The sequence below is a fragment of the Lepidochelys kempii genome, chromosome 7, assembly GCF_965140265.1.
Source record: "Lepidochelys kempii isolate rLepKem1 chromosome 7, rLepKem1.hap2, whole genome shotgun sequence".
NCBI lineage: Eukaryota > Metazoa > Chordata > Testudines > Cheloniidae > Lepidochelys > Lepidochelys kempii.
In genome coordinates this window covers 55,341,695-55,369,387 of record NC_133262.1, presented here as the reverse complement: position 1 = coordinate 55,369,387, position 27,693 = coordinate 55,341,695, and the positions used below count along the sequence as shown (strand labels likewise).

The window sequence follows — 27,693 nt, the reverse complement described above, 5'->3', positions numbered from 1 at the left end:
ATGGATCTCCAAAGTAATTGTTCTCTGCCTTGCTCCATGGAGCTACCCAGCCCTCTGTGACCTTCCTTCTGCAAAATGTATCCCTCCTTCCTGGTCCCTATCTCCCATGAAGTCCCACATGCAAGATCTAAACTCCCTCCTGCATGCTAAATCCCAGTCCTTAACACTTGGGCAAGCACCAGGTGTTAGTCTCAGCAGCCTGCAGCCTTAGGTGTCCTATTAATTCCCTATCCCCTCCCTCCCTTCAACTCCGGCAGTGAGATTCAGTTTCCTAGCAGCCTCCTCTCCCCACTGTGGCATTCAGAGCTGTTATCTGTGCCGGGAGGCAGAGAGCATCCCCTGGACTGTAGCTGCGCTCCAAGAAGAATAGCATTTACAGCCATTCCCAACAATGGGCTGTGCCACTCTCTGAGCCATGTCACCAGATGAGCAGTATAAAAGAGAGAGAGAGACCAAGCCTACACGCATCCAGTGCTCAGCCAGTCAGGACTCCCCTGACAAAGGGGCTCCTTGACTCTGACAAGTTCCCTTCAAGTTACTCGTCTTCTCCAGCTTTGAATTTCTGTCTCCAGGCAGTTTGCACCAGCAAGTGAATTAAAAGCAAATCACTCCCTGGTGAACCGCCATGAGCTCCTCCCGGTTAAACAACAGAGCCGAGAGCCACTTTCGAGCCCAGGAGGAGCACGAGCTAGAGACCCTGGGGAAGAAAGCATGGGACAATCCAGTTTACAATGGCTCCCCCTCTGCCTCTCTGAAGATCCGAGCCATCTACAACCCCAAGGCCATTCTGGAGAACCCATACGAGAACATTGAGAAGCTGGGGGACTCCCTTCCCTACCAAGAAGAGAGGAAAAAGGCAGAGGATGTAAAGAAGAAACCCTTGCCCAGGTGCTGCTTCTATGTCTTCAAAGGCATCCGAGGTAAAACTTTGGGGTCTGGTTAGAATGTGTTTATAAACCCATGTGAAGAGCAGCCCTGGGAGCTGAGAGCCATAGAGCAGCTGTATAACATGGAAAGCTGCACATAGCCATACTGAGCACTCCTAGTCTAATGTGCTCTGTCTGAGGTCAGGCAATAAATCTGTGTCAGCTCCAGGGACAGAACCCAGAAGTCCTGATCCCATGCTCCCTGCCTTATCTCTGAGGTGTAGCCATTGTCCCCATTTTACAGATGGGGACACTGAGGTGCAGAAAGGCTAAGGGGCTTGCTTGAGGTCACAGCCTAGAATAGAACCTAGGTGTTCTGATTCCAAACCCCGACTCTAGGAATTAGACAATAAGCCCTCCCTAGATGTTTTTTATTCTAGAGGGGATAGTCGTGACCCCTATATCAACACTTTCTATATATACATGTATATAAAACTGGAAGATGAAAAGCCACCACACTATTGGGCTGTGGGGATTAATCTATAGGGACTGAGCATAAGAGCTATATGTACATAGCTTTGCTAAAAGATAACTGAGGTGGGGGACACATAGGGAGAGGGGAATTGTTTAGGCTGGCACAAGGGGCTAGATGGAACAGTAAGGGGGCTAAAAGCTGGAAACACTCATTTAGGCTGCATCTTGGGGCAGCTCCCGGCAGTGGGATCTAGTCCATTTCCGAGTATCTCCCAACAGAAGGGGTGAAGCCCCATGGCTTGAGAAATTAAACACCAGGCTGGAGAATGCATTAAACTGTAGGGAAAATCCCTGCACTGGTGGCCAATGAACTGGCAACACAAGCAGGGTTTTTCCCCCACTGTAAATTCTGTGGCGTTCTAATCACGGTTTCTAATATAACCCTTGTGCAAATGTACCCACTGTAACATACGGGTGTGTAAATCATAGATATGCAGGGCTGGACGGGACCTCAAGAGGTCGTCTAGTCCATTCCCTGCACTGAGGTAGGATTGAGTACGTCTAGAGCATCCCTGACAAGTGTTTGTCTAAACTGTTCTTGTCTAGACCAGCTGTATGATGTCTATAGGTTATATTATCAAAGATTTCTGGGCTGCCATTTAGAGCGAGATCCAACACCCATTGAGTCTTCCCACTGATTTTGATAGGAGTTGGATTGGGTCTCTAGAGCAATTGATGGCATCCCTCAATGGCGCTGGGATGTAGATCTCCCTTGGCCCAGTAGCACAACTGGAAACAGAGGCTGAGAGAGGAGGAATGTGCCTACAGGGGATGGTAGGCTAATGCATTATTTACTTTGTTTTATTCTGAGGTCTGCAGTCCCCACAGGACTCCTCCTTTGTTCGGGGTGCTGTGACATAATTACAGTGTGATGCTTGAAAACCAAGAGATCAAGCATTCCAAAACACAAATCCCTTTCCAGATACAATCTCTGTGTAATGCTGATGTCAAAGAAATGAGAATGAAAACCCCTATGGTACCATCATGTCCTCCCCTCCCTCCCTGACTAATCCAGTACTGCCCCCTGTAGGCAAAGATTACCCATGTACAGAGCAGTGCCCATCAGGATCTGATCCAAAGCCAGAGGAAATCAAAAGAAAACCTCCCATTGACTTCAGTGGGCTTTGGCTCAGTCCTTAATGTATAGTCTAGTAATGACATTTGACCTGCTGCTAGCCTTTTGCATCCTCACAGTACTTGCAGATACTAATTTAATTAATTTTCACTGCACCTTATACATGGATCAGAGTAGCAGCCGTGTTAGTCTGTATTCGCAAAAACAAAAGGAGTACTTGTGGCACCTTAGAGACTAACCAATTTATTTGAGCATAAGCTTTCGTGAGCTACAGCTCGCTTCATCGGATGCACAGTCTCTAAGGTGCCACAAGTACTCCTTTTGTTTTTGCTTATACATGGAGAAACTGCTTATAATGCAGGGCTCGCCTGGTCTTGAGTCTCCTTCCATCCTGTCCCGCGGGAGGAAGCTGATGATGTGAAGAACAATTTAAATTTTTTTATTAAAGCTAATGTTTAAAAAATTGTATAATACATAGGTTGGGAAAAGAGTGTCTGTACATCTGGGAATAGTGCTCAGATTATCCACAAATATAAAGTTAGTTTTTAAAAGTCATATGATACATAGAGTACATAATCAGCAATAACCCAAATTTAGGTGACTAGATTTAACAATGCAGTTTAGATATTAGAATCTAACTACTCAGGTACATCACTCAAGAAAAGTTGTACAGGGATTTGGTTGTGGAAAGCAAAATATATGAATGAGTGGCAGTTGTCCTGCAATAATTGAGAATTAGGTTGGTTGTCTATTTAGAAAATACAATACACGGGAAAACAAAGTCCTGATAGAACTCAGTCCCCAACACAGCCATCTCAGCAGCTTTCCAGTCGGCAGAAGTGTCCAGAGGAGAGCCAGGCAGTGGGACAGGCCAGGTAGTGGGTGCATCTGGGGAAAGGCGTGTTTTCTAAGCCGTAGGTTAAAGTTGGGACTTGGCTTGGATGGCTTTAAAACTCGGGAAGAGTCCATGTCCTTGAAGAAGCTGTCCCCATCAGTGCAAACATCGTCTGGGAAGGAGTTCTGCTACATGGGTTTGTTCCATAGAGGGAGGATGGGCTAGTGGTTTGGGGGCCAACCTGGGATTTTTGAGATCCTGTTTGAATTCCAGGTTCTCCGATGGCCTTCCTGAGTGACTCGGGCAAGCCACATTGCCTCTCCAGGCCATAGTTCCCCATCTGCAAGGATAGGAGGGTGGCTCTGCCCACCAGGAAGGGGGAGGATTGTGAGGTGCTTAGACACTGTGCTAATAGGAGCCTTGGGTAGGTAGATCCTTGGGGATAGGAGCTGAGCCAATCTCCAAATCCTAGCTCTTTGATTGCACTGGGGATCATGCTCATCTTTGTCTTGACATTTCTTTTTATGGGCCATATCCTCAGCTGGTGTAAATCAGTGCCAATTGACCCCTACTGAGGAGCTTGTCCTCTTTATTTCCCCACCTCTGCCACTCTTTCCTTAATAATCCTCTGTCTCTTCTCCCTTGTTTCCCACTGCCCCACGATTTGGCAGACTCCTGGGGGATCTCTTAGCTGACAAACAGGCACAGTGTTATTGACCTTCTCCGTCCAAACACGCACCGGAACATACGTCATCCTGCCTGGGAGTCAGCTCAGCTTTTCCCCATTGAGGGCCCCTGGCGTGGGTACTCCTTACAGCTGCTGTGTCCCGTGCGCCCAGAACCCAGTGTTGGGTTGGTTGGTTGGTGGTGGTGTTTGCAGATGTATTGTGCTTGCTGAAAGGGGAGCTTTAGCGAAAGAATTACTGAGCAGTGCACAACCTGCTCTGGGATGCAGGGGAGACAAGATCCCCAGCTGGTCTGAATCAAGGTAGCTCCAGTGAAGTCAATGGAGAGGTCCCAATTTACATCAGCTGAGGATCTGGCCCATTGACTGAATGGGTTTTGGGGGCAGATGAGTAGCAGGCTTTTGGGATCCTTTCTCTTCTACCCTGTTCTTAAGCCCCATGGCCTGTGCCCCAGCCTGTGTTTGAAGGCGTGGCCACAGCTCCACACTGGACCCCTCAGGACAGATGCGTCATTGACTAGGGTCTGGTCTCTTGAGAGCAGTGCAAAGTGCTTCCATTCCCTGCTCTCCAAGGATGAGGCAGCCCGCTGGCTTCTCCTGAACACTCATACTGCAACAGGTCCATTTTCCGTCACACCATCCCTTTCTGCTGAAGTCATTACACTTCACAGAACCACAGAGGTTTTGCCAAAATTTCATTCTGGGAGGGGAAAAGGGAGCAGGATGGGAGAGTTTGGACAGTGCTGAAATGTCATGTTTTGATGCTTTCAAAGTGAAACATTTTGATTTTTCAGTTTGCAGAGAACTTTCGCTTCAATTTTTGTAATGGGTACATTGTAGCCTACACGTTTGAAAAGGCGACATCAAACCGGAACATTCTGATCAATTCAAAACAGTTTTTTTCCTGGGAATTTGAGGGTTTGTTCCTAATTGCAACAAAGACAAATGTCAAAATCTCAATCTTTCGGGAAACAGGGTATTCATGTCCTCGCAGCTCTACTTGCTCTTGTTATTAACATTACCTGTAGCAATCCTTTCACCTCTGGCATCCAAAGATTTCAAAGCACTTGATAATCATTGATTCACTTTCCTGTGAAGCCGCTAAGGGAGATATATGTACTGACACTTGGAAAGCGATCCAGAGCCCTCCATGGCAACTTGAGAGCTATCTCAGAGGAAAGACCAACCCTGTAGTCCTTATTCCAGCCCACACTGGTTTGAGGAGATGTTTAGCTTGAGTTAGGATGGAGCAAACCCCATGTCCTGTGCACAGGAGCCTGTTGCGGGTTGCCAGAGCAGATTGAAATGCCCCAGCTGACCCTATTGCACTTCTTCACATGTGCACAGAACATTAGGGCAGCAAGCAAAGGCCTGGTGGTGAGATGAGGCCCCATCTGCGTGGTGGAGAGCCAGCCCTTTAACCCTTTACTGCCTGGTGGTGTTTGTTGATTGTTACAGTAGGGCTTAGTGGCCTCACTGTGCTAGGTGCTGTACAAACACAGAAGGTATCCCAGCTCGAGGAGATATACCCATGCTAGCGCAGTGAAAAGAGAGTATGGCCACTGCGGTCCCAGTGGCCAGCTGCCCCGAGTACATGCCTATGGTCTCAGATGGGATTGTACTTGGATCAGCTAGCCTGTCCCGTCACTCATGCCGCTGCAGCTACACCCTGTTTTTAGGGCGCTAGTTCCATCAGAGCTAGCGCAGGGAAATTCCAGCTTGAGGAGACGTATGCTCCCAGCTCGCAGCATAGACATACCATTAGAAAGAGCCAGTACCTGCTCTGAAGAGCTTGCAGTCTAAATAGACGAGACAGGCACAGGGAGTATTGTCCCTATTTCAGAGATGGGAAACTGAGGCACAGAGTGACTTGGTCAAGGTCACACAGAGAGTTTAGGGCATAGCCAGGAATTGAACCCCAATCTCTTGAATCCCTCTCCAGTGCCTTAAGCGCATAACCTCTTTTCCTCCTTGTGGCTGAGCTGTTCCTCACATCCAGGGTTTTGTTTGACCTGGTAGAGCTGTGAAATTTTGCTCCAGATGTAGATTTGGCTTCCACTCCCTCCTCCACCCCCCATAGCTCAGGGGCGTTTGCATGCAGGGTTTTGATGTGAAACCCATCTCTGGCTTGGAGACACCTCAAGACACGCGAACGCACAGTTGGCCTCAAAGTGCATGTGACCCAGTGAGGCAAACAGCAAACTGTCCGGGCTGCTGCTCTGAAAGGCAGAGACCGGCATGTGATGATGCAGAGCAGAATGCTTTCCACTCTGCTCAGCGGCCGTGAACAGCAGGGAGCGAGTGCACGGCACTGCACCACGTTGGCACACTCCAGCCCGAATGCCCATCCTCTTTCTGTCAGAGAGCACTCAGGATATTCAGGCTTTGATCAGGCGGAGCTGTGCCCATCTCTCTGCCCCAGGTGTGTACAAGGGCTGGGACCGTATGAAAGGAGCGAGAACCATTGAGATTGCTGATGTGGATTAAGCCGCTCAGCTTTCAAGTGGAAGTTTAGACATGTGTGGGTGAAAGTTTGAGTGATCACACAAAGGGCCCATTAGAGAGAGAATGAGCAAGTGCTTTAATGGACTCAGGCAGTTCATTAGCTGTGTGCTGTCAGGGTCCTTGGAGGAAAAAGCTCTGTTCGTCCTGATCAAGCATTAGGCAATGCTCAGTGAGCTGCTTCCACCATGTCAAGTGCACAGGGGCTCAAGACACAGAATTAGCTCCTTGGGGCCAGCTCCTCCAGGGTGTAAATTGCATTGAAGTCAATCGAGCCACATCAGCTGGCACCCGTGGAGGAGCTGGGCCTCGATTTCCTGCAGCCCCAGGGTTTGGGGTCAAGGTGTTTGATTCAAGATCATCTCCTCCAGGGGCTCCTCCGGGTTTGTGCATTGCCCAGGCCCAGAGATTTTGGGTGTCGTCAGAGAGACGCAGTAAGGCCCGTGCTGACCCTGGATGCAGTTCAGCTAGGGAAGTCCTGCCTGGATGGCCAGTGTCATCACGTGGACATGTGAGGCTGCCTGTCAGGTGCCCCCTTCCCACCCTGCCAGGCACTTGCTTTTCCATACAGAGACCTGGCAGAACCAGCATCCCACTGAGCTGCCACCACTCAGACTGACGGGGCTTGGTCTGCCTCCTGCCAACCCCCCATCTATGGGCTGGCCATCACACAGGGAGAATATTCTCCTGCGGCCTTTGCGGAGCCCTGATGGGGAGGGCAGGGGACAGAGAAGGAGGCTAGAGGCAGGAGGGAGGGACTGACGGGGCCTGATGGAGACAGGGAGAAGCACTGAGGAGCTCAGTTGAGAGGGCAGGGGAGTGGTGTTGTGCAGACTGATGGTGCAGATGGGGACACGATTACCAACAGGGAAGAGAGGGTGACTGACTAGACATGTCCCGCTGGATCAGGGCTGAGGCGTGCTGTCAGCATGGGATGGACAAGCCTGTCAGATGGCCCCACTTGGGTTGTCAACAGTAGGGCCTCAATGAGGCCCCTTCAGCATGAAAAGCATGAGTCTCCCCCACGTGAGCTAAAGGAACAACCCCCTTCAGCTGGCACATTAGTTGATTCGTATCCTCTTATATGGACCAGCTACTAGATGAGCACAAAGACCCAGGGTCTGCTGGGATCAGTGACACTTTCACCGCCCTGCCTGTACCACATCACTTTATTCAGTGGGGCTGTGATGCCAACAGTTTCCAAGGGCCTTTCTATGGGCATTGAGCAGCTAACTCCTCTGACAATCTTGCCCTAAATTCACCTGATGCTGCTTTATGCTTAACAGGCCTCTGGGGGACAACTCTGACTGAGAATACTGCTGAAGACCGAGAGCTGTATGTAAAGACCACGCTGCGAGAGCTGCTGGTTTATGTCATCTTCTTGGTGGATATCTGCCTACGTGAGTAGCTGTCCAGATGGCTCAAGGGTGGGTCTGTCTGTGTGTGTAACTCTGTTTGGGAGGGTTTATGTTTTGGACATCTTGGCTCTAATTTATGGGATGTTTAATATCTTGTATGCGCACCTAGAGCTCTGGAGGGCACATTCTTAACTAAATCAGTAAAATATCGACATCATGTAACAGTAGAGAGAAAAATACCTAATTTATTTCACAGCTGGCCAATGCCAGATCTTGGTAATCTTTAAAACAGCTTGGAATTTTTTCATCAAAATGGTCAGCATACAAATGTTCTTGTGCGTTGACCTTTTACAGGTTTTTTTTTTTTTTTTTGGTTGGGGAGGGGGAGAGAGAAACATTTTTGGCTTTCAAAAAACTGTTCAATTTTTTGAAAAACATCCTCACAGTTTGGGGGTTTCGCAATTCAGTTTTTCGCTGACACAAAAGTTCATAGGAAATTTTGGGGGGAAATCAAGAAAAAATTTACCCGGGGGAGAGGAGAGGGCATTTTTGACTAGCTCTAGTGGTGATTCTCTAAGCTCCCATGGCACCATCCATCCAGCGGTCCCAACAGCCTCTGCAGACAATTACCTAACCCTCACCAAGTTCCCTGCATGGGCGTTAAGTACCACCAGACAAAGTCGTAGGTGTTGGTAAGTAGTTAAGGGGTCTGAGTTTCAGAAGGGCTGAGACCCACATCTCCAGGTGGCTTTTGCAGGAGCAGCAGTTGCACAGGACCTCTGAAAATGATGGCCTAAGCACCGTGTCTGAGTTCAGACGGCAAATTGAGGGCAGAGAACCCAGGAATCCTGGTGGCCACTGTCCCATTCTAACAACTGCAGTGCATTCACTGATTCTTCTTTCTGGGATTGTCAGAGAAGCAAACCCCCAGCTGGCTCCTGAGAGAAGCACATATCTCGAAGGAGTCCTGCACAAGATGAGCCGAAGGGTATTTATTCACTTCAGAGTTGCCCAGGCTCTTACCCAGGTGTCTCCCATAACTCCCATCCACACGCAAAACCCTCACACCCGACTTTGGTGGTGCTTGCAGCCAGGGCTGCCCAGAGGATTCAGGGGGCCTGGAGTCTTCGGTGACGGGTCCTTCACTCCGGGTGTGTTTGGCGGCACTGAAGGACCCGTCGCCGAAGTGCAGCTGAAAACTCTTGTGGGGGCCCCTGCGGGGCCTGGGACCTGGGGCAAATTGCCCCACTTGTGCCCCCCCCTCCTCCCTGGACGGCCCTGCTTGCAGCCTGAGCTATCTGCCCAGCCAGGGCTATTGGCTAAAACCTGAGTGAGGCTTTCATGTGGGCTGGTAACCCGCCCACTTCGCAGTGTGGACACAGGCTAAACCATTGCAATGCTGATTAGTCCTTCCTTCAGCGCCTTCCCGCGATTCCCTCCATCTAGCCAGAAGGACCAACAAGTTCTCCCACAACTCACTGGGAAAGAATCAGAGCAGCTCAGAAAACTGCAGCACAAGAAGCTATGGAGTGTACCGATGACACACCCAGGGAAGCACAACCCCCATGAGGACACAGAGTCTCGGGTATGGCTTTGCGGCGTGACTGCTCACACCCAGGTGCCACTCGCCCAAGAAGACATACCCTGAGTGCAGGGGGCCCTCCGCATCTCAGACATCAGCACAAGGCCTCTGCACTAGGTGACTTGACATCTGCTGCTTTTAAGCCAGGCTTCCCAGACCTCAGTGCAAGCTCTGGCCATTAACCTCTAACAAGCCACTGGGGATTTGCACAAGAGCCCCTCCTCAGATTTGTGCCAGGAAGCTCTGTAAGGGCAAAGGACAAATGCAAACAGCCAGGTCTCGAAGCTTCCTGGAATCTGAGCCACATTGTTCAAACCCACGCAGGGAGCTGATGTTTCCCCTTTAAATCTCAAAGGGCCACGTGGGAATGGGTGGTTAGGATGATAACGGGAATGGCAGCTCACATTGTCCTCGGGAGTGGATTTAATGCAGCTCTGTACCGAATACTAATGTGCTTTGTGTGGGCAGAACAATTGCTGTTTGCTTTGGGAAGGTTCATTGTTATCTCAAAGGAGCACCTGTGGCATTGCATGGTGCAGTGGATTATATTTCATGCACCCCATGACAGAACAGATACACAAAGGTACCAAACGGGGTGGTTATCGCTCAGGCACAGGGGGATGGCATCCCAATCAGTCTTCCAGTGTGACTGAGACATGCACCTATTCTGAGTCATGAAGAAGTCTGTTTTTGAACATTGGTTGCTTTTTTAGGAAGCCCTTTCATTGGGGGACAGGTTTTACGATTTGCAGTGTTTGATTCTTTGCCTGGGAGAGAAGTGTGCATGTGTTGTTTGTGTTAGATCCCACTCAAAGGTCTGGATCCTTGTTGGGTGAAAACTAATCTAAAGCTTCCCACCAAGGGAAGTCCCTTGAAGTCTTCAAATCCAGGCTGGATGCCTCTCTAGCCAAGCATAAGTTCTTGGGCTCAATACAGGGGAAATGGGGTGAAATTCTCTGACCTGGGATATGCAGGAGGTCAGACTAGATGATCGAACAGCCTTGGAATCTATGCACTTATGACTCCTAGGACTTGAACGATGGCTATGCCCAGCAAAATGCCTGTGTAAGACAGTGGATGAGTAAGCAGAAAGAAACAGAGCTGTAATCGGCAAGGTTTCTTCATCAACGTATAACCACCATCAGCTTAGTCATCACCAGGGATTAAACCCTGGCTCCTCAAAAAGCTTAGACCATGAGCCTCTGCAGCGGATGCTAAATGTCTATGCCACTTGGGTGCATATGTAACCCTAAGGAGTCCCATTGACTTCCTGGATCAGAGGGTGGAGCAGGTCCCTGGAGAAAGGCCAGGGGAGCTGGAAAGGAATGGTGACTGTGTCCCATTTCCTTTTCCAGGCTGCCCCTTATTCGGGGTGAGCTGTAAAGTGTCAGCCCTGCCCACACAGCAGATAGGTTGGCTGCTGCTGTTTTCAAGCATTGTCACCCTTTACAAGTTTAGGTGCTTCTGTATGGTAAAAAGGAGGCCCTTTTAAACCTGTCCATCTGGGGTGCTTGCATACAACCTGCTGCTCTGGAGAAGCCCAGTAAGTCAAGCCACTGCTGCTCTGAAATGAATTTCATCCCCAGTGAGAGAGGCCTCTCTGAATTCAGAAATATATTTGCTGAGGACTTTGGAGAGTCCCTGAGCATCACATTTTTCTCTTCCTTCTGCATTCTCTCCTCTTTTCTCCCAAACTCACCTCTACTAAGGTAGAGCTGATATTAATGTTAGTCTCTAATATTTATGTGCAAGGGAACCATCCCCCTCTCTCCTGTTTTCTCCTAGTGACTTATGGAATGACCAGTACAAATGCCTATTACTACACCAAAGTGATGTCCAACCTCTTCCTGCATACCCCTTCAGACAGCGGGGTCTCCTTCCAGTCCATCGGTAGCATGGCTGAGTTCTGGGGGGTGAGTACAACCAAGTATGGTCCCCAGGTTCTGGGAAAGGGAAATTTCCCCACACTGATGCCATGTAATCCATTTCTGTGCTGGCCCATGTCCCTCTGGGCAGTGTGTGGTTGCTCCATTTGCTTCTGCCTGTTGATTGACTTCTGTGACTGTCCATGTTAGTTCACTTCCTGTGTGAACAGTAGAAATTTCACTGTCATTTGCACACATAAAATTCACCAGCCATTTCTAGCTATTTGAGCACAGGAATTATTCCCACTACTGTGTGGCCTAGAGGCCCTGAGATGAGAGCCCCATTGCGCTAGGCACTGTACAGACACATGGTGAAACAGTCCCTGCCTCAAAGAACTTGCAACCAAAATAGAGAAGACAGACAAAAGATGGGAGAAAGGAAGTGCTATTATCCCCATTTTACAGATGGGGAACTGAGATGCAGAGAAGCTAAGTGACTTGTCCAAGGTCCCACAGGAAGTCTATAGCAGAGCTGGGAATTGGACCTGGAGCTTCTGCATCTTTCTCCAGTGCTTTAACAAGAAGCAGGTTCTGATTTATGTGTGATAACCACATGCCTAACCAGCTTGAAAATCAGGCCCTGGCTCTCAGCCTAGCTAGACAGCTGAGGGAATTTGATTGCAAGTCCCTGTAGCTTTCATCAGAATAACAAATAATGATGGAACAGGTGCATAGGATCCATCGGATTTCTGCTAAAGAACAAGCTGAGAAATGATATGGCACAAGCAGTGTGAATGCTGGTGAGACACCACAACCTCTTGTGTTGATCAGACACCTAGAAATAGCTTGTAACGAGTTGCCTTTGTCTGTCTCTGCCATTTAAAAGCCTACCATGAGCTAAGGATCTGCCTTTCCCCCACTGCACCTGGGCATTGGTTCACCATTTTCCATCCTATCCTCCCCTTTTCCAAAGGCATCCCCCTTCCATCTAACCATGATACAGCTGATACCACCCCACTATTTAGCAATACGGGAAGGGCATCATGAGAAGCTGACACCTGGTTGTGACCCCCAGGTGAAGACCCCTGCCCAGGGGCATCCCATTGGGTGGTTGCCTTGAGCCAGATGTCTGATTCCTCTTCTTTTGCAGTATGCCCAAGGCCCATTGCTGGATAGCTTGTACTGGACCAAATGGTACAACAATGAGTCACTAGCTCACAGCACCCAGTCCTACATCTACTATGAGAATCTGCTGCTCGGTGTCCCACGTCTGCGCCAGCTGAAGGTGAAGAACAACTCATGCGTGGTGCATGACAACTTTAAGGAGGACATTTCAGGCTGCTATGATGTGTACTCTGAGGACAAGGAGGAAAGAGTCCCCTTCGGGCTCATCAATGGAACCGCGTAAGTGCACCCCTCCGACCAAACTCCTTTGCATTGGAAAATCTTTGATTGACTTTTGCCGGCATTTTGGCCAACTTTTGCTAAAATACCATGTGAAAGGCTAGTCCCATGGGCAACAGGATGTTGGGGGTGAGAATCCCGTGTAGGCCTGCAGAGTTCTTTCCCTCTGACTCCCACTGGCAGCGAGACCAGGTGGGTCCTGTTGGCTCCAGACCAAGGACATTAAGAAAGCTTCGGTGTCTCTCTGAGGCTGGAGCAGAAGAGGTTCCTGCTGGGAAAAACCCTAGGAACCTCCATGCTCAGGAGAAAACTTAGGTTGAGACTCTTGTATTTGTAGTTTAAGTTGATGAAGACACCGTCCTGAGAGAGAATATTTTTGGACCAGATGCAGTGAGGGCACAAAACCCACTACTTCCCCTATAATATCTGTGACCCATGAGAAAGAACCAAGTCCCATAGGTCTTGATAGCCTGTTCTCAGCCCAACCCCAGATGTTAGGATCATTCAGTTAAGAACTGGGACTTCTGGATGCTTATCTGAACTGAACCAAACCTGCAAAACGTTTTGAAGTTCACCTGCTATTAGACTGTATGATTTCCTCACCCTTGGTTCGTATTAGGATACTGGTTGTGGAGTTGCCGTGTTATAGTCCTAGAATATTGAGATGTGATCATTTTGATTAACACTGTACGTGACTAGGTCAGTAAGGTGAACTTGCTGTATACTGGGTTATGACACTTGTCTGTCTGAATGCATTGTTCTATCTTAAGACAGTGGGAGAAACAAGCAGGGAAGCCACACAATGGACCCTGGTAAGCAACCTCTGAGCAAACTCTTGCAGGGTAATTACAAGACAGAGGGGGAAACTATTAGTTTTGGGGATTCTATATCCTGTCTCCAGCAAGTTGCAAGGCTTGTTCTGCCAGTGCTGGGATTAGCAGGTCAGTGAGCCAGACACAGTTAAAAAAGTAACTTGGTCTTTGGGAAGCAGGGTGATCAAAAGGACTTGACCGTTTTTTTTAAAGAAAACTCTCCGTGAAGGGGAGGAGTCGGGGGAGAACTGGTTTGTAAGTTACAGGAAGAGACTGTCACGCACACCTGAACAGTCTTGGGTGGCTCTGCTGGAAGTTTAGATCTGCCAAGGTCCCCATGTGGAAGACGAATAGATCCCTGGTATGCTAGACACGCGCATTGTCTGTTCATTGTTTTCAGGTCTGTTCTCTCTCTAATGCTGTAGTTCTACCTAAATCATACTTTGCTTTAAAGAAGGCTGCCTGGTCATTGGGCAGCACCACTGTCATTGCTGCTGGAGGGAACAGAATGGCAGGCGCTGAAGGTAAACCAGGCCTGCTGCCTATTTGAGGGTGATCACAGGGGGCTGTGGCCAGGGCTCAGTCTGAGAGTGGAAGACTCACATGATTCCACCCTGAGAAATGTGATAGGTAAAGGCCAGCTGGGGTCAGCGGCGTGACTAGTCCTGGGATGGCCAATGCCTTGTAGCAGTGGCTGTGATTGGGGGTCCCTGTTGTGTTAGGTGCCAGATAGCAACACAATGCAAGACAGCCCCAGCCCTGAAGAGCTTGCAGTCTAAACACTCCAGTGTGGCAAAGGACAGGAGGAGAAGTGGTTTGCCCCAGGCCACCCAGTGGGACAGCTGTTCCCCTGAGTTCTAACTCTGTGCACTAGCCATTGGGTCATGTTGCCTCTCAAGGGTTGCTTGTGGATTTCCCTGTGTAGGTGGAGGTACCATTCTGAGGAAGAACTGGGTGGCTCATCCCACTGGGGTCGACTAACCAGCTATAGTGGGGGAGGATATTACATAGACCTCAAGCTGACCCGGGAGGAGAGTGCGGAAGCCCTGCAGGTCCTGAAGGAGAAGCTGTGGCTGGACCGGGGCACCCGGGTGGTCTTCATTGACTTCTCAGTGTATAACGCAAACATCAACCTGTTCTGTGTGCTGAGGTAGGTGGAGAGCTGTGGAGACCCTTTCATCCTCAGTCCCATCGCGTAGCACTGAAAATATGACATCCACACCCTGCCCTGCCTAGGTGCCTTTAATCCAAGGTTCTCCAACCACTTTACCACATTAATAAATTCAGCCCCTGTGCCCCACTGGCGGGTAGGCTCTTATCGTCCTCCAAGCCTGCAGCAGAGACCTTGAGTGACTTGCCCTAGGTCATATAATGAGCTAAAGGCCGGGTTGGGGAGAGAACCGAGGACTCCTGGCTCCCAGTCCTCTCTAATCAGAAGGGACGGAGGAGGCATGAGTTCTGACTTTCGAGGGGGGGTGACATCTCCTTCCCTGAGCCCCTTCGCCTTTGGTGCCAGCTACTGCCATGATTCAAGCACTATAAAGACCTGCAATAGATCACTGGGTGTACGATGAACTGAGCTCAATCTCTTCCTGGTGGCTGTGTCCAGGGCAGACAGAATTATGGGTCCTAAAGTAACTATTGCCTAAGGGGAAGTATCATTTAGCTGGTAGCAAAGCACTGCTAGGAAAGTGCACGCTGGCCAGCAATAAGTAAACAGTCCGTTATACAGATGAAAATTGGACACAATCCAAATAAACTCCTGTTACATTCTCGTCCAGTCTCCCCAGGAGATCCTTCACCTGCCCAGATCCCACTCCCTCCAATGGGCCAGCAGTGTCTCGTTTTATCAGATTGGGGCCCCACTGTGCTAGGTGCTGTATGCATCCCTCGTGAGAGGCAGTGCCTGGGAGCAATGGGAGCTGCTGCGTGTGGAGCCACTTTGAAAGTCTGGTCCCACCCAGGCTAGGGACTCAGGCCCAGGTCTTCATAGGTGTTTAGGGACCAAGCACCCATTGAAATCAATGGGACCAGGCCCCTAAATACGTTTGAGGATCTGAGTGTCAGTATTATTGGTAGCTGCCACGCGGTTAATAAGGAGCCTTTATCTTACCACCATAACCACCCGCATTTCACTGGTCCCTGGTTCCCTTCTCCATGTGCACTGAGGCAGCGGAGATGAGTGAAAAAGCCAATATGTGTGCCTGACTCTCCCACACCCATGGGTTGGTAGGTGCATCAGAAGGAGGGGATGAGCCCAGTGCATTTCAAGAACATACAACAGTCTCATGGTCATTCTGGTTTCCTTCTCCCCTTCCAGGTTAGTAGTTGAATTTCCAGCCACCGGTGGTGCAATCCCCTCCTGGCAAATCCGCACGGTGAAGCTCATCCGATACGTTAGCACCTGGGACTTCTTCATTGTGGCCTGCGAGATCATCTTCTGTGTCTTCATCTTCTACTACGTGGTGGAGGAGATTCTGGAGCTGCGCATCCACAGGCTCCAGTACTTCACCAGTGTCTGGAACATCCTGGATGTGGTGGTCATACTGGTGAGCAGGGGTGGAGGTGGGGCAAAGATAGAAAAGCAAAAGGAAAGTTAAGAGCAGGGGAACTAGCCCAGACAAAACAAGAACTGGCCCAGACCTCTGCCCTAATCTCAGACTGAACCACTAGAAGGAGACAATCACATGCACTAAGGCTGTGACTTTCAATAGCAGTTAGGTGCCTTTGCAGATCTCTCCTTGAGCACGTGCATGGATGGATGAGGAGCTAAGCCAGTGTGTTCCTACCACCTCCCTGTATTGCCAGTGCCTCCAGCGGAATAGCCCCATGGACTGATATTAAGAAGTTCTCTGACGTTTTTAGCCCCAGTCCCCAGTGAACCTGGAGGTCCAGCGGTAATGCAGGCTGTTTCCTCTTGTCAGCTGTCCATCGTTGCCATTGTGTTCCACATCTTTCGCACCATCGAGGTGAACAGGCTGATGGGAGAGCTGCTGAGGCACCCTGACATCTATGCAGACTTTGAGTTCCTGGCTTTCTGGCAGACCCAGTACAACAACATGAACGCAGTCAATCTGTTCTTCGCCTGGATCAAGGTACCGCATGGGCTCCTGTGAGAGATTCTGCCACCTGAACAGCACATGGGGAAAGAATCTAGCAGGCCACAGTTCAGGGGCTCTAATCTCCCCTCCCCTGGTGTGGACAGAGAGGAACAAATGCAGGTGGTAATGGGGCAGGCTAAAGGAGAGGAATATCTCTGCCTCGGGTCCCACTCTCTGCATGGAAGCCCTGCACACCACGGGGTCTGTGCTCCGGAGAGATGGGGTGCTGGGAGCTGTGGCATAGAAAAGGGGAAGTTACGGTGTTGAGCACCATGTAATTTTATCCCAACTATAGAAAAAAATCCCCCAATGTGGAAATGTTTAATTCCAATTGTTTTGCAATGAAAGGTTTAGCTTCTCGATTCAAAATGACTTTTCCTTTTGAAATGTCCTTCAATTTTATTTTTGTAAAAAATTAAATGTTAAGACCCTCCCAGCCACCCCAAAAAATTCCCCACTCGAAATCTGCCCATTAGAAAAGCCAATTCCCACAGGTGGGGGCTGGATGGAGAAATCAGAGCCCAGGCGTCAGCCTTTCTCCTGGAAAGTTCTGCATCCACAGCCCTGGAAAGACAGGTCGTCTTATCTGCACAGCAGACAAGACGTGCAGCACGGGAATTTTCCACAAACAGCCCGACCCTGCCCTGCTAGGATCTGCTCTAGGACAAAAGGGAAGGCCAGTTTCCAGACCCACTCGATCTTGGCACCTCTGCTAACGTTTTCACGGATGATAATTGGAGCCGATTTTTGTGGTGATTTTCCTGGCATGGACACACTAGGAGCTGGGCTGAGACAACCAGCTCCTTTCACATCAGTCCCCCAACAGCCATCAGCTGGTAATGACCATCGGTCAGTGCTGACCTTGCTGAATGACCATTTCAGACTCAGGCAGCGACATGCCTTTGGTACAAAGCCAACAGGTTGTACTCTGTATTCTATGCTTATCTGGCCCTCGTCACCTCAGTCAGTAATGCATTTATCCTCACAGCACCCCGGGGTGGTAGGGCAGGGCTACTATCCCCATTGCACAGATGGGGAAACTGAGGCACTGGGAGACTAAGTGTCTTGCCTAAGACTCACACAGGAAGTCTGTGGCAGGAACTGTACCCAGTCTCCCTTCTGGACACCCTAACCATTGGACCATCCCTCCTCTCTACCTTCTCTTATGCCCTGCTGCATTGTTTCTTGCAGTGATACCATTAACTTGGTGTGTGCATATATATGAGAGATGTCCCCATCTTACCTTACCCCTGTCTTTTTCCCCCCTAGATATTCAAGTACATTAGCTTTAACAAAACAATGACCCAGCTTTCCTCCACGCTGGCTCGCTGTGCCAAGGACATCCTGGGTTTTGCCATCATGTTCTTCATTGTGTTCTTTGCCTACGCCCAGCTGGGCTACCTTCTCTTTGGGACACAAGTGGAAAACTTTAGCACCTTTATTAAATGCATGTAAGTGTGTTTCTCTCTCCTTTTCCCTTCCCCGCTCACTGTTTCCTGCCACCCTTCATTCTCCGGCATCAAGTGCAGTTCTTCTCTGTGAAGACGCAGATGGGCAGTATCTTCTCAGCAGACTCGTCCCTGCGTGGGTTCAGAGTCACAGCTGCTGGTTTTAGTGAGACACCTCAGTTGTCACTGCATGTCAGTCCCTGCAGAGCCAACGCAGCTGTAGGAGAAGGAGCTGGCTCCTATTCCTTCTCATTCGTCATCAACAGAATTATCAACTGCATTCCATTTAATAGACATGAAACTTTTTTTTTACCACCTTGAAAGGAAGCATTTTGGTGGCCCTGAACTGAAGTTGTTTGCAATTTTCAGTCTTTGGGAAATTTCATGATTTCAACTTTTCAGGGCAGAATGAAAACAGATTTAGAGATGTTAGACTCCCCCCATGGAATGGAAATTCCATTTTCCAACCAGCTCTGGCTCTCCTCAGCCTTGCTGGCCCCAGTACACCCAAGCACGGTGGGATCCCCTCTAGATCCATACTGAGCTACTCAGCCCCAGCTCCAGGTGGTGTGCACTGAGCCTCCTGGCTGTGTGGGTTTTGTAGCAGGTGGGTCCTTACTTGCCTCTTGGCTACGTCGATTAGGGAAAGACTCGGGGCCTGATCCAACGTCTGTGGAAAGACTCCCATTGACTTCAAAGGGCTATGGACGAAACCATTAATGAATGATCTAACTGCACTAGTTCAAATGGGGGATCCCTTTATTGTCCCCCTAGCAGGATGATCTGTGCTGCACATGACCTGCACAAGGGCAAATTCAGCTCAGTTACACCCAGGCAGCCATACTGCAGTCATGAGGCCGGGAGGGTGCAAGTGACAGCAGCCTGCAGCTCAGTGTGTGGGCAATCACCACAGGGATTAGGAAGGGCACTTGGCTTGGGGATTTGTTTGTGGGGTGGGGAGAGAAAGAGATACAGTGATCACAGAGCAAATCCCCTCCTCCTCACACCCCCTAAATAAAACGGGGAGGAGAAATCACTGATTCATGCTAGAGCTGGAAATCCAGGGGGTTACTCCCATTAAAATTACTCAGGAAATGAGGGAGGAAGTGGGATATTTCACTTATATTAGGAAAAACTAACCCCTCCGAATGGATTCCTTTGCATCCACCTTTTCTACATCCCTTCTTGCTGAGGCTCGAAGACTCCAATTCTGTGGCTTCTAGTTTAAAGCAAAAGTCACAGCTTTCACCTCTAGGGCTCCACTCCAAATCCAGTCCAGCCAGCGGCCTCTGCCAGCTGTGTGCATCTCACTGGACAGCTGCTCAGCCTGTGCAAAATGCGTTTGAGGGCCTCAGTTCCAAGTGGCCAAATGTCCACAGGAGAAAATCCCCCAACCAGATTTGCACTGAGCCCCGCTGGCTCCAGGGTGGGCTTGGCTAGCACGTGAGGTTGAATTGGAACATGACCTCAGTCATGTTAATTCACATGATGTTTGCAGTCAGTGTAGATGGAGATGTATCTAACATCATAGCAGCAGCTCACGGTTAGCTCCGGTTCCAGTCGGACTTACCCCGGAGCAGATGACATGATGCTAGACAGGATGGAATTGTAGGTGAGTCGTGTTACTTCACTTGACTCTTCAAGGTCCTGTTCTAACACTAATGTCTAGTGAAAAGCTTCCCTCTGTGGTTGAAATTGTAGACGGGTTTTTACACAGAGCCATGCCATGCTAGCCAAACACTGCTATGGACTCCCCCTTCAGGGGCGCATAGCAGAGTTTTATTCCACAGACCTCAAGGGAGAGGAAAACCTTGTCTGTAACTGTCAGGGACCCAGGGCTGCCTGGCTGTGGCTAGTGAAATTTCATCTGCATGTTGGATGGGGCCTCACTTGGCCTCTTGTCGGTTGCTTCAATAATCCCAGCTGTAGGAGACTGATCTGGATTGTCTTTTAGCTCACACATCATCCACAGCATTGCTAATCATATGCCTGTTGCAAAATCTCTGAGTCACAGCCTACAGCTCCATTGCACCTTAACTGCTGTCACCTACACCCTTCTAATCCCATAATATTGTTCCTAGAGGCATGAGAACTACACACAATCACCATGGTTGAAATTTTCAAGGCCGGCTATGGGAAAACAGTGGGAGGCAGTGTTGCCTGGTGGAAGAGGCACTGGACTGGGGCTTGGGAGACCTGGGTTCTATTCCTGGCTCTGCTACTGGCCTGCTGGGTGACACTGGGCAGGTCATGTCCCTGGCTTGTGCCTCAGTTTCCCCATCTGTAAAATAGGGGTAATGATACCAACCTCCTTTGTAAATCACTTTGAGATCTCATGCTTTTCAGCTGCAGATCAGAGCTATTATTATATGTATGTAAATCCATCAGACAGCTTTGACAATCTCAGGCCAATCGTAGCGCTCCATTCGCCATGCTGATCAACGCAGTGTGGGCACCTCCTGCGAAACGAGACTCAACTCAACCACTAACATGTTGGCAGAACAAATGGTTTGCTCAGCTCTCGCTAGCACTGTAGACCCATCTTATGCAGAAATCTAAAGGCAGGAAATGCATGGACAGCCAATGTGATGGAAGGTGCGCAGGTAAATACGTTTCATGGGCTCAGCCCTGTGAAAATGGCCAGTGAGTCGTCTTGAAGCGTATGACTCTCTAATACGTGTCAAGCTGTGTTGCCGATACACTGCAGGCGCAGTGCTGACCTCGGGCTCTTTCCGTTCCTAGTTTCACCCAATTTCGGATCATACTTGGCGACTTTGACTACAATGCCATTGACAACGCCAACAGGGTGCTGGGGCCCATTTACTTCGTCACCTATGTCTTCTTCGTTTTCTTTGTGCTGCTGGTAAGCAAAAGGGGCTAATCTGCCTGCAATGATGATTATTGTTCCGTGCGTTGCAGCAGTGCAGACCAGACTGAGGTCAGGGCCCTGTTGGGCTAGGTGCTGGACAGACACACAGAAGGAGTCAGACAAGCACATTATTAACCTGCCCATTTTGCACATGGGGAACTGGAGCCCAGGGAGATTCAGGCCCAGATCCACGAAGGGACTTGGATATTGCCAAGGTGACATGGAATCCATGAACCCTGGGCTGGGTGTCTAGGCTCCCTATGCAAGGCCAGGGGGAGAGATCCCTTCTCCTCAGCAGGTAGAGGGGGAATTGAACCAGGGTCTCTCACATGCCCTAACCACTGAGTGAAAGGTGCTAAGGGAGGCTGCCAGCTCCTTGGCTCCCCAGACATTGTGTGGCATTAGGCACGCTCAGAGCATGCCTATCGGATTGGACCCCAAAGGTGAGATTGGCAAGAGTGCACTTATCTTCACCTGGCCTGAGGCTCACGCTGGGGCCTGGACGTAAGAAGGGCACCCAGGCGCCTGCCTGCGCCAGCGGTGTGCACATCCAGAGGCAGAAACATAGGCACCAGCAAGGCTGGGTGGCAGCTAAGTTGGGGGTTCGTGCATCGCAGGGCTGGGATGTCTACGTTTTTGTGGATTTGGGCCCAAGGCCACAGAGGGAATCCTGCAGAGCCTGGAATTGAATCTGGATGTCCTGGATCCTAATCCAGTGCCATAAGCACGAGCCCCCCCTTCCTCCCTAGAGAGCACTGTGCTGGTCTATGGTCACCGTCCCCTTGCCCCGGGCCCTGTGTTTTCAGTGGGAGCATCACCGGGTGTGAACGGCTCTGTTTGTCTGATCCCTGCTGACAGATACTGTGCTGAGCAGCAGTGTTGCTGTCTGACTACAGAAAGTCACTTACAAACTGCTCCTTCTGACCTCCCCACCCCAAACGCTGCCACCGCCCCGGGGCCATAAGGGAGGAATAGAACTGGTGCGGGCAGGCCAGATGGCTCAGTCTGCTTCAGCTAGTTTCTCCTTTCTCTAGAACATGTTCCTGGCCATCATCAACGACACCTACTCAGAAGTCAAGGAGGAGCTTTCAAACCAGAAGAATGAGCTGCAGCTCTCAGACATCCTGAAGCAGGTTGTATAGAGCCCCATCACCCCCAGCTCGCTTTGTCCTAACACACCAGAGAGCGAATGCAAATCCACAGGTCCCAAATTCACATGAAATGTACCAGAGAGGGGCCTCCGCCAAGCCTCCAGATCCATCCCAGGGGAAAGGAGGAGTTCCACATCTGGAGCCAAACATGGCTGGCCCTGTTGGCCAAACTCCCAACATCCCTGAACTTTTGGGGTCTTTGAGAGCTGGGTCTGCGTTTTGTGGCTTGAGCCTCTCTCTCCCTCCAGACTCCCACATTCCCAAGCAATAGCTGCCACCAGTGCTGATCTCTCTCCTCTGTAGCATGCTCATGACCACACCCTGAAATTTACAGCACATTTGTTTCGTTCAAAAGGAAAGGTGGTTTTCTTCCACCCAAGTGAAAGAGAAGCTTGGCAGAGGAAACAGGGACTGTAGGAAGGGGCCAGGGGAAACTTATTCCTCAGACAAAGGCAGGCATGTGCGCTCCAAAACCACCTTCCCTCCAGTGCCCAACTGCAGTCAAAGTGCTTCCAGATAGCCTTGAGGTGATGCCCTCTGATCAGATCCAGGGGAGGGGGCAGACTCCAGACAGCTGATGTGAGCAGGACTCTCCTCTGGGGGCAAATCCTGAGGTCTTATTCAGATTCCACCTGGGCAGAACTCCCTCCCTCCACCCCATTGGAATCAATGAAGTGGTGCCCCTTTCTGCCTATGCGGTGTCTGCACTGGGCAGGCACCCTGTGAGTGATCGCAGTCAAGACTCTGACTTGGATGACTGCGCATCAGCAGCCGCAGCTCTCCCAGCCGAATCAGATGGAAGCCTCCCCTAGCTGAGGCTGTAGGAGGTGCGGGGAGTCTGCCCTGGCTGGAGCTCTGTGTTAAGCAGTGATGCTCCTGGCTTGGGAAGGAAGGTGGCTCAGTCAGTGAAGAAAGTCTTGCGTACACGCAAGACTAACATATCCCAGTGTTACCTGTATCATCTGGCACCTGTGCAGTGTTTCATGGCTATCTCTGCTTTGCTTCTGTCTGCCCTGCATCTCCATTAAACCTCCATGTGCATCTCTGACCCCAGGGCTATCACAAGACGCTGATGAGGCTGAAGCTGAAGAAAGAGCGGATTTCGGACGTTCAGAAGGCTCTCCAGAATGGGACAAAGGAGCTAGAGTTTGAGGATTTTAAGAACAGTTTGAAAGAGTAAGTTAGTCAGTTCAAGGGCCCCAATTTCCCAGAATGACTCTGCTTCGCTCTTTGTGAGCGGCCCCCAACGTTCATTACATTTCTGTTGCAATGCGCAGACATGAGGTCTTTCTAAACCCTAGTCATTTAAGGGCTAGATCCCTGTCCAGTGTAAATCAGCATGGCTCCATTGCTGTCACTGGAGCTGCACCAATTCAGACTGGCCACGGATCCAGCCCTACATGCCAGGCAATGGAGAGTGATACCTCCAGAAGCGAGCAGGGCTGTGCTGTGGTGCATGGGCTAGCTCTGTATCTGAGAGATGACTGGGTTGTGTCTGTGTCCTGTGCCTTTCCATGCGGAGGAGTATGCCTCTCAGGAGTGGGGTGAGGTGGTGGAAGGCAGCTGCCTCATTGTATGTCAGTTCAGATGCAGAACGTTACAAAGGGTGGTACCATCTCTTTCACATGGGCTCTTTACATTTGTCCTTTCTTTGTTGTTTTCCTTAATGTGTAAGAAATCTAGGCAGAGAGCTACCTATTGCATCTTTTATGTACAGGAAAGTACATAACAGCTTTCACATGAGCCCATATCCACTACCACTTCCCCTTGCGCCCAGCCAGCATGGCAGCAAATTCCAGCTTGCCATGTTGCTTTTCAGTGTCCTCCATATGAACCATCTCAACCTGATCTGCCCAACCTTCTAGCCACCTTTTACCCCTACCCACTCACCTTGCTTCTCCAGCCTCGGCTTTCCCTGACTTTCCACACTAGGTGAAAGAACAGTGCGTTGCCTTGATCTGTCCCACCTGTCTGGAGTTCACTCTGCTACCCCCATTAGCTATTACCTGACTATCTCCCTTCAGTCTAGGTTAATTGATTAATTTAGATTCTAAGACCTTCAGCCTGCTACCCGTGAAGCAGTTATCCACTTTTGGGCACTGGAAAAGTCCAACATTAAATTCTCACCAGCAAACCCTTCCTTTCCCCCTCCATTTAAAGCTGTATAATAAATGGGATTTTCCTGTCATTCTCATTCCTGTTTAGCTGACTTTGGGTTGTGGCTCTCATTTGAGTTGTGCAAATAATGGATTTTTCGGCTCACAGGTGGTTCTGAAAAACTGGAGCAGGGGATTGTTTTGGGTGGACCCAAAGCTTCAAATTTTTGAGCAAATCAGAAGGTTGAAGAAAATTTGGCTTGGATTTCACATTTTTACATTTTTAAAAAAAACCTATACAATTGAAAATCTTCACAACAGTCATTTTGACCCCAAAAAATCAAGAAGTTTCATCTGGAAAATGTCAAAACAAAACACTGCAACTTTTTCAGACTTTTTTCCCCACCACAATTTGGCAAAACAGACACGAATTCTCGAAACGTTTTGGGTGTTGTCAAATCTGTGGCTTTTTGCCAAATATAAAAAAGTTCCTGCCATAAAATGTCACCCAGCTCTGGTTTTTCTAACCTGCATTTAACCACAACGCGCTGCTCTTATCCCAAGGCAGGTACCTCAGTGGCACTCCCTGGTTTAGAATCTAGTAACATACTGAACTGCTCTGTCTTGTATCTTCTTGGATCCATTCTCTTTGTCTCCTGTCTTAGGCTGGGTCATGCCGAGCATGAGATCACAGCGGCCTTTTCCAGATTTGACAAAGATGGTAACCAGATCCTTGATGAAGAGGAACAGAAGCGAATGAGGCATGACCTGGAGGAGAAAAGGGTAAAGGATGGGGGTATGGGCTGAGAAGAGAACCCTTTTTTGACACAGTTCAAATCTCCAAAATTCCTTGGGTCTGATCCTGGGGCAGGCATATAAAATAAGTGGGTGCCGTGTCTGGATTCTGCATACACCGCAAGGGAAGATGACTTTTTGACAGCCTGTGTCGTTATGTATTAAATATACCTTGGTAAGTCTACAATCCAGCTTTCTGTGTCGGTGTCTCTCTTTGTCTTCTAGGTTGCTTTGAATGCAGAGATTGAAAACTTGGGGAAATCCTACGGTGATAACAACCTGGATGAGAATTTGACCCTTGTGGATGCAAAGAACAATCACATCAATAAGTCCACCAGGGTGTCTGAGGAAGAATTCCAAATGTGGGTCACTGCTGGTGCTAGTCCAGCGTCTGAAAGCAAAGGGCGTGGTTTCCTGCTGCCCTGCCCCCTCATGGAGCCACATCCACCTGTGCCTCACGGGTGTGAAATCTTTTTCCAGCATCCCCTGGTCATGCTGTTCCCCCACCGCGCACAGCAAGGCCACGCAGCGTCTGGCCCCTTTTGTGATGGAGTTCACTTATTTTGTGAACGCCTTGCTGGGAAATTTCCTGGCATGTGTCTGCATTAATCTCTCCAGATGCTGCTGCAAGGGGGGGGTCATGCTACAGACCCAGGTTAGAGGGTGGAATGGGCACCCTCAGCCCGTGGAACCAGAAGGATTTGTATAGGAGTGACCCTGATTTACACCAGTTGAGGATCTGGCCCTTATTCTCCGGGTGTGAGGATGTAGGCAGGGCAGAACTGTTTCTCCCAAAGAGGGAGCACAGTCTAGGGCTTAACGCACAGCACGGGGAGTCCGGAGATCCTGGTTCTGCCACAGTAGGCAGGATCCTGAGCCAGGCATGTAGGGCCATACTGAGACAGAGGTTGGAGCAAGACAAGGCGGCTCTGGGAGGCTCACCTCACCATGTGGGGTAATAGCTTGGCCCCATCCACATTACCTGGCCAATGGTTACCTGCCTGGGACATAATTTGTCTTAAGCATGATCACTAACCACAACTGAAAGCATAGCCACGGACCCAGAGCCTCAGCTGGTATAAATCAGCAGAGCTTCATTGACTGGGCTGAAGCTCTGCCAGCTGACACCTGTGGGGGGATCTGGCCGGGCTCTGTATGTTCTCTGCTGCTGACCCTGTCCTGTGTTATAGGGGAAGGTTCACAAAGGCTCGTGCTCTTTTCCACAGCCTCCTGCGACGGGTCCTGCAGCTGGAGCACTCCATTGGCAGCATTGTGTCCAAGATCGACTCAGTGGTGAGCAAGCTGGAGATGCTGGAGAGAAACAAACTGCAGAGGAAAGACCTGGTGGGCAAGCTGCTCGACAACATCAGCAAGGTCAGTCGTCCTCGGACAGACACCCCAGCCAGCTCCCCTGCAAGCAGGCCGTGTCCCCGTCCGACTGGCCTGAGGGTCTCTCCCTGCCTCAATGCATTGGGTCAATTAGCGGCTTGTTTTCCAAGCCCTGCTCCTAAAGGAGTGCTCAGCACTTTGAAAGAACAAGCCCTTTGCGTTAAGGGTTGATGTGACACCAAACCTCTTGCCTGCAGGGTCCCAACCCTAATGCCCAGACCACATCCACTAGTGGCACCTGGTCCATTAATTATCACCTGTACACAGACCTCTCTCTCCTGCAGAGCACTTTCAGATCCACTGCCAAACCCACAAAGGACTCTCAGAATGGCCATGTGAACACATGGGAATGCTGGGAATGCTCCAGTGAATAGACATTTGCCTGAGCATTCCCTTGGAAATGTGCATTTGCAAGACATTCTTGCAAGCAGCATTTTGCAGAAAGGAATTGCACACCTTTAAACAAGACTCTGATGAGGCTAATCGGGGCAAGCCCTTGGTGGCCCATGGAAAGTATATAGGGCTTGGAGAGGAGACCCCAATGAAAGCGCGCAGCCCAAGCAGCGCATGGCCCTGGTTCTCTCCATCGCCACAGTTGGAGCCTTTGGTAGTGTTCATGGTAAATTGTTGACAGTGCAAATGTCCATTTCTTCCCCTTGATAACAGGAGGAACAGCCCAGCCAGGAAGAACTGCTCCAGCGGAACCTAGACCCGCTGGTGAAGGAAAACCAAGAAGGCTGGGAGACAAAGCACATGCTGGGAAGCAACCTCAATGGGAGCTCTCCCCAAAATGGTAATAGCATCTACCCAAACCTGCCCAAGTCGGGGTTACCAGGCTCTCAGGTGCCCAAGAACACCTGGCCTCAGTCTAACGTGCACTTCTGACACCCATCAGAATGCTCCCATCCCACCTTGGATCCCAGGGCACTAAGTCAGTCTCAGCTGATTCCCCGTTGTTAGACTAGCCACTAAGAAGACAGACTGTACCAAAGATGTCTGTCTCAGCTGATGCAGTGCAGAATCATGGATGTTATTGTTTTTTATTTGCCAAGTTGTGTAACACCATAGATCTAGAACTCCAGGTTCAAACACCTCTGAGCTTCAAGGAAGTGTTCAGACCTGGATCCAGACTGTGCTGCTGGCTCCTATATCTCTAAATGGGTTGAACTTGTCCTGTCCCCCACCCCCCGTCTCCCCAAGATCTCCCCCACACACAGAGTCCCCCACACACAGAGTCCATTACAGGTTACAGTCGTGGGGGGCTGGTAAACAAGGTGGGATATATGTGTCTACTTAAGTTGCAAAGAGAAACATGCTAATTAACCT

At 49.9% G+C, this 27,693-nt stretch overlaps 1 protein-coding gene across 2 annotated transcripts; it reads left to right on the top strand.

Annotated features, from left to right (window-relative positions):
• The first annotated feature begins 625 nt into the window (after positions 1–625).
• Positions 626–27,252, top strand: PKD2L1 (polycystin 2 like 1, transient receptor potential cation channel). Of its 2 annotated transcripts, none has more exons than XM_073354882.1 (15): positions 626–920; positions 7,784–7,897; positions 11,223–11,350; positions 12,453–12,706; positions 14,444–14,668; positions 15,839–16,067; positions 16,443–16,613; positions 17,889–18,070; positions 20,810–20,930; positions 21,971–22,069; positions 23,142–23,263; positions 24,849–24,966; positions 25,204–25,340; positions 26,205–26,352; positions 27,034–27,252. In XM_073354882.1, exons 1-15 carry the CDS (start codon positions 626–628, stop codon positions 27,250–27,252), a joined length of 2,562 nt encoding a protein of 853 aa, XP_073210983.1. The 2 variants fall into 2 exon arrangements, with proteins under 2 accessions (XP_073210983.1, XP_073210982.1); XM_073354881.1 differs by having other exon boundaries at positions 25,204–25,439.
• Positions 27,253–27,693: the final 441 nt, after the last annotated feature.

Coding starts and splice junctions, on each gene's coding strand:
- PKD2L1 (XM_073354881.1), top strand. CDS start 626: ATGAGCTCCTCCCGGTTAAACAACAGAGCCGAGAGCCACTTTCGAGCC. Junction 24,967..25,203: donor ATGACCTGGAGGAGAAAAGG/GTAAAGGATGGG, acceptor TTTGTCTTCTAG/GTTGCTTTGAATGCAGAGAT. Junction 26,353..27,033: donor TGCTCGACAACATCAGCAAG/GTCAGTCGTCCT, acceptor CCTTGATAACAG/GAGGAACAGCCCAGCCAGGA.